Here is an 18,329-nt window from a genome sequence, read left to right as displayed (position 1 = left end):
CAGAGCTACCCCTTTAGGTTGACCTCTCACACTAGTATTGCAAACACGAATTTTAAGCTGCACTTTGTAAGATTCTCCGTATAGTGACACCCTGTGGCCGTGAGAGGTAACTGAGTATAAGAAACATGGAGGATTAGAGAAAAAGGCTGGAGAAGGAGACGTTTCTTCACAGGTAACTTTAGGCCACTGTTTGTCCATGTCTACGCTTCCAGCAGCCCATAGCCCGGGCCGTCGTCGGGGCATCCAACACCGCCACCACATCCTGGGATATTCCTCTCAGCTCCAACTGGGCTTCAATATGCTGAAACTAGGGTCGGGGGCTGTGATGCCAGAAGTCGGGCAACTTAATCGCTGCGGCGTATATATGTTTCCTGTGTGCAGAGAAGATCTCGTGCCGCTGGTTGAAGATCTCGTTCCGCTTTTTGTAGATAAACATGAACGCATTTCAATGAGCTGATGACCTCCATGCATTTCAAAACACGAAAAACCATCAGCGTCAGGTGATCATGAACTAGTGTTCTTCTGCCTTGTTGTTTTGACTACTATCTTTCTGTATTTTTCTCCCATCCCAATTTAATCGTTGTGCCAATTCCCCCCTCCCCTTCCTGGTCGTTGCATGCATTTGCCCCCCACTTGCCGGTCTAGGGAGCCCTGAAGTCTATCACATGCTTCCTCCGATACATATGGAGACAGCCAGCAGCCTCTTTTCACCTGACAGCGAGGACTCTCACTGGGGAAGTGTAACGCGTGGGAGGATCACACTACCTCCTCCAGTTCCCTCCTTCGCTGTGCAGGCGCCCCGACCGACCTGTAGGAGTCGCTGTTTACAACGACCAGGACCCACCCCACCGGCTTCCCACCCGCTGACACTGCCAATTGTGTCAGTATGGACGACCGACCAAGTGGGAGGTACCGTGGCAGCCGGATTCGATCCCACTGTCTCTGCGGTGGTAGACAGACGCTTAGTCCGATGCGCTACCTGGATGCCCGACTACTTCAGTTCTTGAAGTGGTATATGGTACTCACGGGACGGGTTTCAACTCTGAGGTTTAGATGGATGAGAGAATGCACTGTGGAGCAACCCATTATGTTACATCAAGTTCAAGTTTCAAGTTTCTTTATTAGTTGTCATACAGAAATACAGGATACTTTTGTATGAAATGCTTCTTTCTGTTTTGCTCCTGAGAGTGTGCTAGGTAAAAATAGATAATTATAAAAAGTATAATAAGTATAAAATAGAAAGTCAAGTACTTAAACAACTGTAAACAAGACAAAAATTTTCAATATACATATGTACAATATACAATGCAGGGTAGTTACAGTACAATATAAATGGGATGAGGTAAATGGGATGAGGTAGCTTGTGGTGCCCCCTTGTGGCAGGTAAGGTGCAAGGCATGGCTATGTGCAATGAGTTGCCAATAAATATAAAGTGTGTTAGTGTCTAAAGTGTGTAAAGTGGGTGCTACAGTGAGTTGTCCATTTAAAGTGGGTGTGTACCTGTGTGTGTGTGTGCTGTGAGTGTGTTTGATGGTTTGTTACATAGTGTTAATTGTAATTGAGCATCCTGACATCCAGGCTGTAGAATAACTACCTTCCAAAATAATAGATTGTCCAATACGTCGGGTTCCAATAGGCTGTACTTTATATAGAACATTCAGCGCACGTTACATTACAGTTCTCATAAGTTTCATTCACAAAACGCTCTCTGCAGTCGGCAACTTAATCACCCTAAAAGGACACAGCTGGTTAACAGGCGCAAGGCATTCTGGGACTTGTATTTCTACTAACGTGGCGACTAATGTAAATAATAGTATCTCTGACTATAATCAACAAACACTCTTCCACTCTTCTTCTTTCAAATGTAAACAATAATCGATATGAACATATATGAAATATAACTCATTAATCATTAACCTGGCCTATTCAGTTACAAAAAGCTCTCTCTCTCTCACTCCCCCCCCCCTCTCTCTCTCTCTCTCTCTCTCTCTCTCTCTCTCTCTCTCTCTCTCTCTCTCGGGGGAGAACGTGTGAATTCTCAGGTAGTTGTGTCGGGAACTTGCATCACCATAGATCTGCTGCAACGTGGTACCGTTCATTACCACATGGGGGCGACAAGTGATAAGGGTTCTGACTGGCCTTGACTTGGTGGCTCACACGCAGCTCCACCCTCTGCTTAGCCCCGCCCCTGTCACCTGACCTGTGATGCTAGCTGCATGTTGCTTAGCCCCGCCCCTGTTACCTGACCTGTGATGCTAGCTGCATGTTTAGGTGGAAGTCAGTTATTTGTAATGTAACAGAGATATTGTTTTTGTTTATTGTTTATTTTGGATCCCCATTAGTCTTCACCACGGTGGAGACTACTCTTCAGACACACAAATATAACATTAACAACATGATCCAGACATACATGTGTGTGTGAGTGTGTGTGAGTGAGTGTCAGTGTGTGTGTGTGTGTGTGTGTGTGTGTGTGTGTGTGTGTGTGAGTGTCAGTGTGCGTGTGTGTGTGTGAGTGTCAGTGTGTGTGTGTGTGTGTATGTGTGAGTGTCAGTGTGTGTGAGTGTCAGTGTGCGTGTGTGGTTGCCACCCTCTGCTCAGCAACTTGACAGTTTGAGTGACGTGTCTACAAACCAATCGGTCACTATGTCCAGCTGCACCTGTACAGTCACTGGATCAGAGCAGCTACAGTCCCCGCCTCCAGCCCTGTCTGTTACCAATGATACTATTGATTGGTATAGAATAGAATAGAATAGAAGTACGGTATTGCATAGGAACCCAAACGGGTACCAGGCCCGCCCGGTGAACAGGTAACACGCTCACCACTGGACTCAGACGCTGCTACAAGGCTCCGCCTCCTCCCTGCAGCCTCGTGCATCAATATAACGTGCAATTATTCTAGCTTCTCTGTGTACTTATTTTTATTTTTAATTTTATTTACTTATACTTAGTTGTACTTATTTTTATTGCACATACCGCAGACAGTTTATTGTTTATTGTATATAAATACCTGCTTTTCTATTCTGTAAATTGTTGCTTTTTATTCCTTGATGCTGTGGAGCGGAGAGTAAGAATCACATTGTACTTGTTGTTGCATCTGGTCAATAGAACTGAATGTGAATCTGAAATCACAAAGTAGACGTCGACCAGCTCCACATGTCGACTAAACGTCACGGTGAGAAGCAAACATCTGAACTATCTGAACAAACCTATCGCTTACCTTGAAACCTAACATTAACCAGTTCCACTAAACACTACCAGCGAGGGAGGGAGAGAGGGAGGGAGGGAGGGAGGGAGGGAGGGGGAGGGAGAGAGGGAGGGAGGGGGGAGGGAGGGAGGGAGAGAGGGAGGGAGGGAGGGAGGGAGGGAGGGAGGGAGGGAGGGGGGAGGGAGGGAGGGAGGGGGGAGGGAGGGGGTGGGGAGAGAGGGAAGGAGGGAGGGAGGGAGGGAAAGAGGGGGGGAGGGAAGGAGGGGGGGTCTCTCTCTCCCTTTCCCTCTCTCTCTCAAACTCTCTCTCCCTCTCTCTCTGTCTCTCTCTCTCTATCTCCCTCTCTCTCAAACTCTCTCTCTGTCTCTCTCTCTATCTCCCTCTCTCTCTGTCTTTCTCTCTATCTCCCTCTCGCTCCCTTTCTCCCCCTCTCTCTCCCTTTCTCTCTCTCCTCTTGCTCTCTCTCCCTCTCTCAAACGATCTCTCTCTCTCTTTCTTTTGAGTCATTTCTTTACTGTCTCCCTCTCTCTCCCTCTCGGCCTCTCCTATAATCTTATATCATTCTCTCCCCCCCCCCCCCCCTCAGTTCCCACACGTTGCATGGGGCCAGGCAGGCAGCTATTGTCCAGGATATCCCCCCCCCACCCCCCTCCTCCCCTCCTTGTTAATAGTTTCCTGTGCTGCTGAGAGAACCAGCTCCCATCTGATACCAGCACACACACACGCACACACACACACAGACACACACACACGCACAGACACACACGCACACACACACAGACACACACACGCACGCACGCACGCACACACACACACTCACTCAAATCATAATGTAAACACACACACACACACATTTAGTGTTAACAAATATTACGCATAACCCCAAATGTCAACACACATACACACAAACACACTCACTCAAATCCTAATGTAAAAACACACACATAAACGCACGGAAATAACATATATGTGATGTATCTTGGCCTCTGATGGTGTGCACGGTGTAGCTTAGTGACCATGGGAAGTGATTATTATGTTCAATTGTTGTTTTTGGTGTCTTCAGACATCACACGGAAATTTTATTTCATTAATACACACACACACACACTCAAATCCTAATATAAAAACACACACACACACACACGTCACTTACACACACACACACACACACACACACACACAGACACACACACACACACACACACACACACACACACACACACACACACACACACACGCACACACACACACAGACACACACACACGCACAGACACACACGCACACACACACAGACACACACACGCACGCACGCACGCACACACACACACTCACTCAAATCATAATGTAAACACACACACACACACATTTAGTGTTAACAAATATTACGCATAACCCCAAATGTCAACACACATACACACAAACACACTCACTCAAATCCTAATGTAAAAACACACACATAAACGCACGGAAATAACATATATGTGATGTATCTTGGCCTCTGATGGTGTGCACGGTGTAGCTTAGTGACCATGGGAAGTGATTATTATGTTCAATTGTTGTTTTTGGTGTCTTCAGACATCACACGGAAATTTTATTTCATTAATACACACACACACACACTCAAATCCTAATATAAAAACACACACACACACACGTCACTTACACACACACACACACACACACACACACACACACACACACACACACACACACACACACACACACACACACACACACACACACACACACACACACACACACACACACACACACACACACACACACACACACACACACACACACACATAAAAGCCTAACACAAAAGCCACAAATGAAGCCAGATGATTTCTCATAACTCTTTTATTACAAAAGAAGTCGTCACGGACTCTGAACAGTGGAGACGTCAGACTTGTCAGCGCTTGCCTTTGTTGCACGGCCACAAAATATACAAAATCGCTGTGCGAGGTTTGCGGATATACACATGAAGCGAACTGGTGAAATCAAGAGAGATCCTATACATTTCATTCCATGAGCTCCCCGCACGAAGCTCGGGGCTGAGATGGAACTAACTGGGGAGGTGTAGTCTGACGTCACTTTAGTTTCCTGCGCGGTCATTTCATTTATCGTTGGGGAAAATGTATTATCGGCTATTGTAATAATTCTGCATCATGAACATTTGGCAAGCTTTCCATTTTTGCACAAAATGAGTTCCCTTCCATCACCAACATTATTGTTTAAGCATTTTTGGTTGAAATAAAATCATACGTAATTATTTTACGATTAATTGCGAATAGTTTCATGTTGAGCTATAGATTGTGGATGAATACACATAGAAAGGTACACCATGCAAATGTTCATGTTAAATTAGACGATTTAGAAATGTGTCCATTGGAAATACATTGCCATTTCAAGATGGTGGACCGGCCGGAAACAACATGACGTAACCACCACACCTCCCTATAGACCAAGAAGTAACCACTACACCTCCCTATAGACCAGGAAGTAACCACTACACCTCCCTATAGACCAGGAAGTAACCACTACACCTCCCTATAGACCAGGAAGTAACCACTACACCTCCCTATAGACCAGGAAGTAACCACTACACCTCCCTATAGACCAGGAAGTAACCACTACACCTCCCTATAGACCAGGAAGTAACCACTACACCTCCCTATAGACCAGGACGTAACCACCACACCTCCCTATAGACCAGGAAGTAACCACTACACCTCCCTATAGACCAGGAAGTAACCGCTACACCTCCCTATAGACCAGGAAGTAACCACTACACCTCCCTATAGACCAGGAAGTAACCACTACACCTCCCTATAGACCAGGAAGTAACCACCACACCTCCCTATAGACCAGGAAGTAACCACCACACCTCCCTATAGACCAGGAAGTAACCACTACACCTCCCTATATAGGGGCCATCTTGTAAGTACTGGATCTCGCGGGGGAGACCGTTCTGGACGTGACAACAAGAGATACTCTTAACGACCGTAGCGGTTAGAAAAACGGGGGTGCTAGTTAACCAAGGAAATAATAGGATCGCTGACTGATAAAGAACCCCCCCCCCCCCCCCCTCCCTCCCCACTCCATCCTGCAACTATCTAGAGATAAAGGAAGACGGCGACCCGGCAATAAGACCGGTTCAGCACCGGCAGAGCGGCTTACTGTAGTGTAACTGTAGCAGAGGGGGGGGGGTTGCCACAGAGACAGACTGTAAATCCACGGGGCACGAGTCAGAGTCGTGGGCGGGACCGTGTGAGGGTTTATATAGAGATAGTGCAAGTGGGAGTAAATCATGTTTGGGTTTCCCTTTCAACCGGAGCGGTCGCTGACTTCTGTTCCCAGTGTGCCGGCGGAGGGCACACCTGGTGTTGGTTATTCCACTCCATAAAATGCCATAAAAAACCACCTCGAGCCTGGCCTCCACGCCCCCCCCCCCCCCCCCCCCCTCTCTCTCTCTCTGGTCAGGCGAGGTGTACAGTGTGTGTGTGTGTGTGTGTGTGTGGGGGGGGGGGGGGCGACAAAGGGGCCACAGTTTCACCCCCCCCCCAAAAGAACTCGCCGGGTCGACTGACTGGTTCCTGAACCATCTGGGGAAGCCATCTCTGATAGACGCTGACAAAAACACAACAGTAACTTCTAAAGGGGTCCTGGGAGGGGAGGGGGAGGGGGGGGGTGGAGGGCGGCGAGGAAGATCAATCAGCACAATAAATCACACGGACATAGTTGTTTTTCCCACACTTCTCACTTGATTTTCTATACAAAAGCACAATAAACATTCTATTAGGTAATGAAAAGAGAAAATCCTGTAGCTCTTCTATCGGATATCAGTATGATAGAAAATGAAAGAATAATTGTTTTTTGTTGGGGTGGGGGTGCAGTCTTGGAAAGTCAGGAAGTCCAGCTCAGCTGGGGGGTTGAGTCTCTGGGTGCGTTGTGGGCCTTCAGAACGCCCCTATCTCCATCCCCCATGGTCTGTAGGGCCTTCAGAAAGCCCCTATCTCCATCCCCCAGTGTCTGTAGGCCTTCAGAAAGCCCCTATCTCCATGCCCCAGGGTCTGTAGGGCCTTCAGAAAGCCCCTATCTCCATCCCCCAGTGTCTGTAGGCCTTCAGAAAGCCCCTATCTCCATCCCCCAGTGTCTGTAGGCCTTCAGAAAGCCCCTATCTCCATGCCCCAGGGTCTGTAGGGCCTTCAGAAAGCCCCTATCTCCATCCCCCAGTGTCTGTAGGCCTTCAGAAAGCCCCTATCTCCATGCCCCAGGGTCTGTAGGGCCTTCAGAAAGCCCCTATCTCCATCCCCCATGTCTGTAGGCCTTCAGAAAGCCCCTATCTCCATGCCCCAGGGTCTGTAGGGCCTTCAGAAAGCCCCTATCTCCATCCCCCATGTCTGTAGGCCTTCAGAAAGCCCCTATCTCCATCCCCCAGTGTCTGTAGGCCTTCAGAAAGCCCCTATCTCCATCCCCCAGTGTCTGTAGGCCTTCAGAAAGCCCCTATCTCCATCCCCCATGTCTGTAGGCCTTCAGAAAGCCCCTATCTCCATCCCCAGGGTCTGTAGGGCCTTCATAAAGCCCCTATCTCCATCCCCCATGTCTGTAGGGCCTTCATAAAGCCCCTATCTCCATGCCCCAGGGTCTGTAGGGCTTCAGAAAGCCCCTATCTCCATCCCCAGCATCTGTAGGGCTTCAGAAAGCCCCTATCTCCATGCCCCAGGGTCTGTAGGCCTTCAGAAAGCCCCTATCTCCATGCCCCAGGGTCTGTAGGGCTTCAGAAAGCCCCTATCTCCATGCCCCAGGGTCTGTAGGGCTTCAGAAAGCCCCTATCTCCATGCCCCAGGGTCTGTAGGGCCTTCAGAAAGCCCCTATCTCCATGCCCCATGTCTGTAGGCCTTCAGAAAGCCCCTATCTCCATGCCCCAGGGTCTGTAGGGTCTTCAGAAAGCCCCTATCTCCATGCCCCAGGGTCTGTAGGGCTTCCCCGCGCCGGACGTGGGGGCGGGGGGGCTGAGGACGGCCACGGCCGCGGGGGAAAGGAGCGGGAACGCGCTGAACGGGAAAGGGAACGCCGCGAGGGAGGAGAGGAGGGGAGGGGTGAGCTTGGACACCGACGAGGGGGCCAGGGCGGGGTGCAGGACGATGGTGGGGGGAGGGGCGGAGGCGGAGGAGGAGGGGAGGTGCACCCGAATCAGCCCCGCCTCCGACGAGTGGGAGTTACCGCTGCTACGCCTGCCGCCGGGGGCGTGGCTCTCCGAGGAGGACGAAGAGGAGGAGGACGGAGTGGAGGAAGATGAGGAGGAGGAGGAGGAGGTCGGAGGGCTGTTGGCGGGGCTTCGAGGTAAACACAGCGGCGCCCCCTGCTGGTGCTGCAGGAGGAGGGGGTGGGTCAGGTGGGCGGGCGAGCCGAACGCAGAGCCCCAGGCCAGGTGGCTCAGGCCCGTGTGGGCCTCCCTCTGCGTGGCGTAGCTGTTCAGGTGGGACACCAGGCGTATCCGCAGCGGGTCGGCGCCGTCCAGGCCCTCCATGAGGCTCAGGTAGCGGGCGGTCTCCGCCAGGCACTCCCGGAAGCCCAGGCCGCGGTAGTCCATGGCCAGGGCGTGGGCGTCGAAGTACCCTGCCAGAGGAAGAGGGGTGGGGGGGGGGGCAACTTTAGTCAACAAACTCAGGGGTGTAAAAAGTAGCCAGAAATTATACTTAAGTGAAAGTATGGGTACCGTCTCAAAATCTTACTTGAGAGTAAAAGTCAAAAGGTTTCTACATTGAAATGTATTTAAGTAGTAAAAAGTCAAAGTAAAACACTTTTTTTATTGCAAGGCATAGACCAGGGGTCTCAAACTCATTCCATCGTGGGCCAAGTTTTCATGTGCCTTGCCTAAACACAGCTGGTGTGAAACCAAGCAGACACTCACACAGGGACCAATCAGCATGGGTGTGGGCGGGTTCATGTTACATTGATGGGGATTTGATTGGCTGTTTTTAAAGAAAGTGCGGCCGTGGGCGGCTACGTGGCGTAGTGGGCAAGGCACTCGCCACGAAATCTGGAGACGCTGGGCTCGCCTGTTCGAGCCCAGCGCTCCACATTTGCTTTCAGTTTAGCTGGTCGTCCGTAATAATACACATTGGCCGTATTAGGGGGTGGGAAACTGATGGGTGGGGATCGGGCGTTGTGGACAGCGACTCCTACAGGTCGGTTGGTGCGCCTGCGCAGTAGAATCAGGAAGTGTCGGGGGCGCCTGTTACTGTTCCGCAACTGTAGCTACTTCCGGGGTAGGCCTGATTGGCCCCGACAGGCACGTGACAGGCGCGGCCACGGCCCGCGGCAGCCTCAGGACGCGCAACGAGTTCACAGGCTTTCCGCCTTCAACGCCGCCCAGGAAGAGGCAGGAACAGGAGTTTGCGGCGCCTTTCACATCGCAGTAGTCATCAGTCATATCGCAGTAGTCATCAGTCATAATAATCGCGCCGCAGTCATGCAATCATTTATCATTTAACATTTGAAAGGCCAGTCATAATAATCGCGCCGCAGTCGGCAGTCATGCAATCATTTATCATTTATGAAATAGTATAGAGACATATGTACAGCGTCGCAACAGCAGTCATCAGTCATAATAATCGCGCCGCAGTCGGCAGTCATGCAATCATTTATCATTTAACATTTGAAAGGCATACATTGTTGTATGAAATAGTATAGAGACATATGTACAGCGTCGCGACGGCAGTCATCAGTCATAATAATCGCGCCGCAGTCGGCAGTCATGCAATCATTTATCATTTAACATTTGAAAGGCATACATTGTTGAAGGCAAGATCTACGCATTGAAGCGTTGAGAGAAAAAGACAGCCAAGATTGTACTTTAAACTAAATGACTTTTATTTGCCTGTATTCTAATTACATGCGCTGCTTTGGTCCAACATTAAAACGTCAAAGTAGAACTATTATGCCTCTTCCTGGACAGCGTTGAAGGCGGAAAGCCTGTGAACTCGTTGCGCGTCCTGAGGCTGCCGCGGGGCGTGGCCGCGCCTGTCACGTGCCTGTCGGGGCCAATCAGGGCCTACCCCGGAAGTAGCTACAGTTGTGGAACAGTAACAGGCGTCGGGGGCAACGTGAGCCTCCCACGCGTTACTCCTCGCCACTGAGAGGTCGAGCTGCGCAGGTGAAAATATGCGACTGCTGTTACCTCAAGTACCGGAGGGGACTTGTGCTATGTATGACTTAGTCCACATTGCAGCCGGCTTGTGGGAAGCAAGAAACAGCGTTCGTGACAGGGGAGGGTTGAATTGGATGATACGAAATTGGGATGAGAGAAAATATAGAAAATGGGAGAAAAAGTGGATAAAAAAAAAAATAAAAAAAAGTGCGGCCGCAGGATTAATAAGTTAATAACGCTAACGTTAGTTCGGCCAGAGAGCACAAATATACTAATTAAAATGGTTGGACCTGCGAGATTTGTAATTTGTAGGTCTGCATTTTAAATTAAAATGTAAAAAGTATGTTTTTTTTCCTCTGAGTAAAAGTACACGTATACAAACCTAATACTACTTGAGTAAAGTACAAAGCCCCCAAAACAGTACTTAAACAGTACATAGATAATGTATGTAAAAGCTAAATAGTATATTATGCTGTATTGTATTATGAATTAATTATGAGTAGGTATTGTTGTATTGCATTATGAATTGATTAGGAGGAGTATGTATCGTTGTATTGTATTATGAATTTGATAAGTAGTATTTATTGTTGTTTTAATTGTCTGTATGACATGTGAATGTTGTGAGTGTATAAAGTCTGTAACTGTATTTGACGTGTGATGGACCCCAGGAAGAATATAGCCCCAGCACCGCTGTGGGCCTGTGGCTAATGGGGATCCAAATAAACTTAAACTACTTTTAAGTACTTTCCAGCCCTGGGGGCCGCGTTACACAACGAGTTGGTCTGGAACAAACCGGAGGAAGTCAGCCATGTGTCCTGACCTCAGGCGGTGAGGCTCTGTCTCCACAGGTGTTTCAGGCCGTCCAACCAGTCTGCCCGTTATTACTCACCTGCCTTCACTCTCTTTTATTTGTTTACGTGTTTGTTGAAGAGAGTGGACGTTTAATTAGAAGACGTTGACAGACACTACTTATCTAACATCTTGGGTTAAAACCCTTTCACTGCCACACGACAGAAGGTTAGCCCTTTACTATCACACAACCGACGGCGATGCTCCATCATTAGCATCATTAGCTCCGCGCCATCATTAGCATCATTAGCTCCGCATCCGGCATCCGCGGAGCTAATGATGCTAATGATGGGGCATCATGATGGTTGTGTGGCAGTGAAAGGGTTAACGATGTGATGTGATTGTAAATGTTTTTCTAAACCGATTGTTGTTGTTGTTGTTGTTGTTGTTGTTGAGTATGATTGTTTACCTTTGCCCCCGGCGGCGTGCAGCATCTTCAGATGATCCACAGTCATCTGCAGGATCTCCGCTTTCTCCAGCTTGGCGGAACCCTGCGTGCAGAGAGAGAGCCACTCAGTGAACCCTTTCACTACCACCCTTTCACTACCACCCTTTCACTACCACACTACCACCCTTTCACTACCACACTACCACCCTTACACTACCACACTACCACCCTTTCACTACCACACTACCACCCTTTCACTACAACACTACCACCCTTTCACTACCACACTACCACCCTTTCACTACCACACTACCACCCTTTCACAACCACACTCCCAAAGGGTTAACCCTTCCACTACCACACTACAGACGGTCAACCCTTTCACTACCACACTCCCAAAGGGTTAACCCTTCCACTACCACACTACAGAAGGTTAACCCTTTCACTACCACACTACAGAAGGTTAACCCTTTCACTACCACACTACAGAAGGTTAACCCTTTCACTACCACACTACAGAAGGTTAACCCTTTCACTACCACACTACAGAAGGTCAACACTTTCACTACCACACTACAGAAGGTTAACCCTTTCACTACCACACTACAGAAGGTTAACCCTTTCACTACCACACTACAGAAGGTCAACACTTTCACTACCACACTACAGAAGGTTAACCCTTTCACTACCACACTACAGACGGTCAACCCTTTCACTACCACACTACAGAAGGTTAACCCTTTCACAACCACACTACAGAAGGTTAACGCTTTCACTACCACACTACAGAAGGTTAACCCTTTCACTACCACACTCCCAAAGGGTTAACCCTTCCACTACCACACTACAGAAGGTTAACCTTTCACTACCACACTACAGAAGGTTAACCCTTTCACTACCACACTACAGAAGGTCAACACTTTCACTACCACACTACAGAAGGTTAACACTTTCACTACCACACTACAGAAGGTTAACCCTTTCACTACCACACTACAGAAGGTCAACACTTTCACTACCACACTACAGAAGGTTAACACTTTCACTACCACACTACAGACGGTCAACCCTTTCACTACCACACTCCCAAATGGTTAACCCTTTCACAACCACACTACAGAAGGTTAACCCTTTCACTACCACACTACAGAAGGTCAACACTTTCACTACCACACTACAGAAGGTTAACACTTTCACTACCACACTACAGAAGGTTAACCCTTTCACTACCACACTACAGAAGGTCAACACTTTCACTACCACACTACAGAAGGTTAACACTTTCACTACCACACTACAGACGGTCAACCCTTTCACTACCACATTACAGAAGGTTAACCCTTTCACAACCACACTACAGAAGGTTAACACTTTCACTACCACACTACAGACGGTCAACCCTTTCACTACCACACTCCCAAAGGGTTAACCCGTTCACAACCACACTACAGAAGGTTAACACTTTCACTACCACATTACAGACGGTTAACAACCATTATCTGAAATGAAAAAAATAAATAAAAAACTCTAACCCTAACTAACCTTACTGTCATCATGCACTTGTCCTAATAAACTAACACTGTAGCACTCAACACTTTGATGAACATTGTTACTCAGCTGATAGAGTTGTACCCTTCCTCATGACTTGTCGTACAGAACTTGTAAGTCGCTTTGGATAAAAGCGTTCAGCTAAATGACTAAATGTAAATGTGAACAGTGATTGTAAATGTGCTTCTGTAGGGTTAAGCTTTTGTAGTGTGGTGGTAGTGAAAGGGTTAAGCTTCTGTAGTGTGGTAGTGAAAGGATTACGCTTCTGTAGTGTGGTAGTGAAAGGGTTATGATTGATTGATTGAAAACTTTATGAACAGATTGCAGAATGGGTACAATACAGTACAGCTCAATACACGCAATTGTTAAGGGGATGCAGACCAGAGAACGACTTTCGTCTTGTTTACATCAGGGTCCCCCGTTAAGGTTAAGCTTCTGTAGTGTGTGGTAGTGAAAGCATTATGCATGAATAATACGCAGGAAAAACAACTTGTATTATATATAAAACATTTGGTAATTAATGTCTCCACTCTTCTCTTGGAGTGTGTGGTTAGTTATTATTTTACGCACGGCGCGGTGTGGTTAGTTACTTTACGCACGGCGCGGTGTGGTTAGTTACTTTACGCACGGCGCGGTGTGGTTAGTTACAGTATTTTACGCACGGCGCGGTGTGGTTAGTTACTTTACGCACGGCGCGGTGTGGTTAGTTATTTTACGCACGGCGCGGTGTGGTTAGTTATTTTACGCACGGCACGGTGTGGTTAGTTACAGTATTTTACGCACGGCGCGGCGCGCAGTCCTCACCTGCTTCTCGAAGGCGCTGGGCACCAGTCTGCGCAGCTCCGTGAGGCTGTTGTTGATCCTGTCACGGCGCCGCTTCTCGATGATCTGGAAGGAGAATAAATAAATAAATATCCTTTTTTAGTTATTTGCTGAGTTCCCTGGTGAATATGGAATATGAATATCGTATTTGTAGCGTGTCCTGGGCTGGGGGACGGTGCCTCACTCACCCCTCGACGCCGTTTCCTCGCCTGCACTTGAGTTGTTGTTTGTGGGGACAGAGACCCGAGGGGAGAGCTGCTCATCCTGTAGAGGAGATACACGTTTTATTCAATATGCGTTCTCTTTTACACCCACTAACAAACTATATTGCATAATTAAGTTGCATACATGCAACTACCACGAAAATACAAGAATTTGTATTAAAAAAAATAGAAAGATTATAGCCAAATAGCCCCTTTCGTGACTGTGATGAGTGAATCCACAGTCACTTGCTCCTCAATAGCAAACCATGAAGGACTGGTTCTGGCCGAACCGTTCGTTATATACAAGTATCACAGAGACATTTCAAAGGTACTCACAGTTGCACGAGGGTTTCGGACAAAAATACGAGATGGTTTCAAAGCTCGGTGTTACTAATAAACATTTAACATTTTTTTTAATAAACTGGTCAACTCAAAAACGGCTTTATTTCTGTATTTGGCTGCCTGGTGCGCCTGTGATCTTCACAGCGCATGCATCATGCACCCAACGCCGGAAATAATAATGCAGTGTTGACCAGTTTATAAAAAATATTTTAAATGTTTATTAGCAACGCCGAGCTTTCAAACCATCTCGTATTTTTGTCCGAAACCCTCGTGCAACCGTGAGCACCTTTGAAATGTCTCTGTGGTACTTGTATAACGAGCGGTTCGGCCAGAACCAGTCCTTCAGGGTCAACACGGGTTGGTTTGCTACGGTCTAGTAGGAAGTGACTGTGGATTCACTCGGTGCATCACAGTCACACGAAAGGGTCTAATAGCCAAATAACTTACCCATTCTCATCGGCACTCTCCTTCTCCACCTCGATGTTCTCATCCAGCTCGCTGTCCGAGGAGCTAAAGTCGTGATTCCTTTTCATTTTGATACTCTGTTATGTCACAATATAGTCCTTCAGTGCGCTGTCTCCTCCTCTGTCTCCTCTGCTGTCTCCTCCGCTGTCTCCTCCTCTGTCTCCTCCTCTGTCTCCTCCTCTGTCTCCTCCGCTGTCTCCTCTGTTGTCTCCTCCTCTGTCTCCTCTGTCTCCTCCTCTGTCTCCTCCGCTGTCTCCTCTGCTGTCTCCTCTGCTGTCTCCTCTGTCTCCTCTGTCTCCTCTGTTGTCTCCTCTGCTGTCTCCTCTGTCTCCTCTGTTGTCTCCTCTGTTGTCTCTGTCTCCTCTGCTGTCTCCTCTGTTGTCTCCTCTGTTGTCTCTGTCTCCTCTGCTGTCTCCTCTGTTGTCTCCTCTGTCTCCTCTGCTGTCTCCTCTGTTGTCTCCTCTGTTGTCTCCTCTGTCTCCTCTGTCTCCTCTGTTGTCTCCTCTGTCTCCTCTGTCTCCTCTGTTGTCTCCTCTGTATCCTCTGTCTCCTCTGTCTCCTCTGCTGTCTCCTCTGTCTCCTCTGTCTCCTCTGTCTCCTCTGTCTCCTCTGTCAGATGTGCGTCTGCTAAAGTTCGCCCGGAGCTCATCCGTTTGAAGCACTCTGCTTTCCCACGGTATCATTTCAACTCCGCTGCCGGCCAAGAAGGGCGGTGCTTGGCGCGGAACTAGCCAATTAAGACGCAGCGGTGGGTTTGAGAAACAGCGCAGTTGGCTCACGCACGCCACGCCCCCTTTGAAAAAACGTCGACAGCGGGCCAATAGACTTTCGCTCCGTGACTGTCGCGCCCCCCCCCCCCCCCCGTGCGTGTGTCCTCGAACGCTGTCCCGGCCGTGACGAGGAGTGGGCGTGGCTAGCCCGCCGTGACGGGGAGTGGGCGTGGCTGGCCGGCTGTCAGCACGCGCTGCCCGTGGGAAAGTTCCCCCAGCCGGCGCTGATAACCAATCACAGGCCGACGGACGTCTCCGGCGCGGGAATGAATGGGGCAATTGGTCGGGGCGACGGGCGGTCTGCGCGCGAGCGTGTGAACCTGTAATCCAATACTCACTCACCCAGAGACGGGGAGGGAGGGAGGGAGAGAGGGAGAGGGAGGGAGGGAGGGAGGGAGAGAGGGAGAGGGAGAGAGGGAGGGAGGGAGGGAGGGAGGGGGGAGAGAGAGGGAGGGAGAGAGAGAGCGCGCAACAAGAGGAAGCTATGAATCTAACTTTACCCCACAGCTCGAGTCTCGACCTCGTACACGTAAAGATGCTTTGGGGACTTCAAGGACCCTGCGTGCACGCACGCACGCACGCACACACGCACGCACGCACGCACGCACACACACACGCACGCACACGCACACACACACGCACGCACACACAAACAAAAGGCGTAATGTAATTAAAGGAGGCCCTCGTCCCTCTCTCCCCCGAGTTCCATCGCCACATGACGACTCGTTGCCATAATAGCCACACTCCCTAAATAATTTGACAGACATTGTGGTGTGTGTTTGTATATACGGCGGACTCACGTTACAGGGAGATAAGTCGCGGCTGAGCTCACCCCCTCCCTCCCTCCCTCTCCCCCCATTTAAACGTTTAGAATAGTTTTGAATAATAATAATAATAACTTTATTTATATAGCACCTTTCATACATGGATTGCAGCTTGTTATGTGTACTTTCACATGGTGGAGGGTATACTTACTGTATACTTACTTACTTTCTGTGGTGTATATTCACATTGTGGTTTAAGTGTGGTGTCACTAATTATGTGAGGTGTGATTGACACACTTTGCTTTATTTTTGTCCATGTGCTCTTTTGTTGTTTGTATCTTGAACCATGGAGGAGGCACTCAGCTCTCCACATTTTTGTCCTTTAAAATAGCTGTGCAAATAAATATTGTTATTTTTGGTAAAACGTGTCCGCCTTCCTGTTGTCCACCTTTTCGCAATCAAGGCCTACCGGGAAAATGAGCCATATTTTCCTGTGACCTCTTAGGCCTTAGGGCAAGTGGTTATGCTTGATTGTAACATGGGGGCTCGTCCGGGATTTCAAACAGGTGAGTATGTGTCAGAATGCAGGTAGGTGAATTCCAATGGTTGAAGGCAATCACAGAGACAGAGAGTGTTTACTCTTGAACAGGTTCGACTTTAATAGTAAGAACACAGAGTAAATTCTAAGAGAGAACAAGTGCTAAAGCACAAGTGTAAGATAAGGTAAATGGGAGCTTATTGGAGGTCCACAGTAGAACCGTCCGCGTTATCCCCGAACGCAATTAGTGAAGACCTGACAATGGACAAGCAGAAGAGAGGTATGTTAAATAGAGACCAAATACCAACATTCCACACACACCCCCGTGACAGCCAATCAGGAACCACCCCTAAGTGACAGCACTAATTGACAGGGAAATGACAGGTGACAAGCCCAGTGACATATGCCAGGAATGTGGGTGGTCACCGACCGAGGTCGGTGTCCAGAACGTAACAGTACCCTCCCCCGACGAACGGCACCAGACGTTCACCTAGGAGCCTCGGGATTCAGCCGCCGGAAATCAACGATCAGGCTGGGATCTAAAATATCCCTTTGAGACACCCAAGAACGCTCTTCTATCCCGTACCCCTCCCAATCCACCAAGAACTGAAACCCCCTACCCCTCCGCCTACAACCCAGTATCCTCCGCACCGTGTAAACGGGTTGACCGCCAATAAACCGGGGCGGAGGAACCACAGGCGGTGGCGGGGCCAAGGGCGATGAGAGGAATGGCTTCAACAGGGACACATGAAACGTCGGATGAACCCTCATAGAGCTCGGAAGTCGTAACTTGTAAGCCACTGGATTAACCCGATGAATCACTTTAAATGGTCCTATAAAGCGAGGAGCCAGCTTCTTGGATTCCACCCGGAGAGGGAGATCCCGGGTGGAAAGCCAAACCCGCTGCCCTGGACGGTAAACTGGAGCCGGACGACGCTTACGGTTAGCCTGCCGTTGGGTACTAACCGAAACCTTCTGTAGCGCCTTCCGAACCTGTTTCCACGTCCTGCGACAGCGAGCCACATGTGCCTGGGCCGAGGGCACCTCCGCCTCCTGCTCCTGCTCGGGAAACAGAGGAGGTTGAAAACCATACTGGCACTGAAAGGGAGACCTACCGGTAGAAGAGGAGAGAAGGGTATTATGCGCGTACTCAGCCCAAGCCAACCTCCTACTCCACGTTGCCGGACTACCGGCAACGTAACACCTCAAGACCCCCTCCAAATCCTGGTTGACCCTCTCCGTCTGTCCGTTCGACTGTGGATGGAACCCAGACGACAG

At 49.0% G+C, this 18,329-nt stretch overlaps 1 protein-coding gene across 1 annotated transcript; it reads right to left on the bottom strand.

Moving 5' to 3' along the window:
* Positions 1–6,673: 6,673 nt before the first annotated feature.
* hey1 (hes-related family bHLH transcription factor with YRPW motif 1) lies at positions 6,674–15,614 on the bottom strand. Its single transcript, XM_084313263.1, has 5 exons — positions 14,962–15,614; positions 14,158–14,233; positions 13,952–14,035; positions 11,621–11,702; positions 6,674–8,828 (listed from the first exon to the last, which is right to left on the bottom strand). The coding sequence occupies exons 1-5, from the start codon at positions 15,045–15,047 to the stop codon at positions 8,152–8,154; spliced, it is 1,005 nt and encodes a 334-aa protein (XP_084169389.1). The 5' UTR covers positions 15,048–15,614; the 3' UTR covers positions 6,674–8,151.
* Positions 15,615–18,329: the final 2,715 nt, after the last annotated feature.

The sequence above is a fragment of the Notolepis coatsorum genome (assembly GCF_963971535.1).
Source record: "Notolepis coatsorum genome assembly, chromosome: 4".
In the NCBI taxonomy this organism is placed as follows: Eukaryota; Metazoa; Chordata; class Actinopteri; order Aulopiformes; family Paralepididae; genus Notolepis; species Notolepis coatsorum.
The sequence above is the reverse complement of the archived record's forward strand: the minus strand, read 5'-3'. Positions and strand labels throughout refer to the sequence as shown.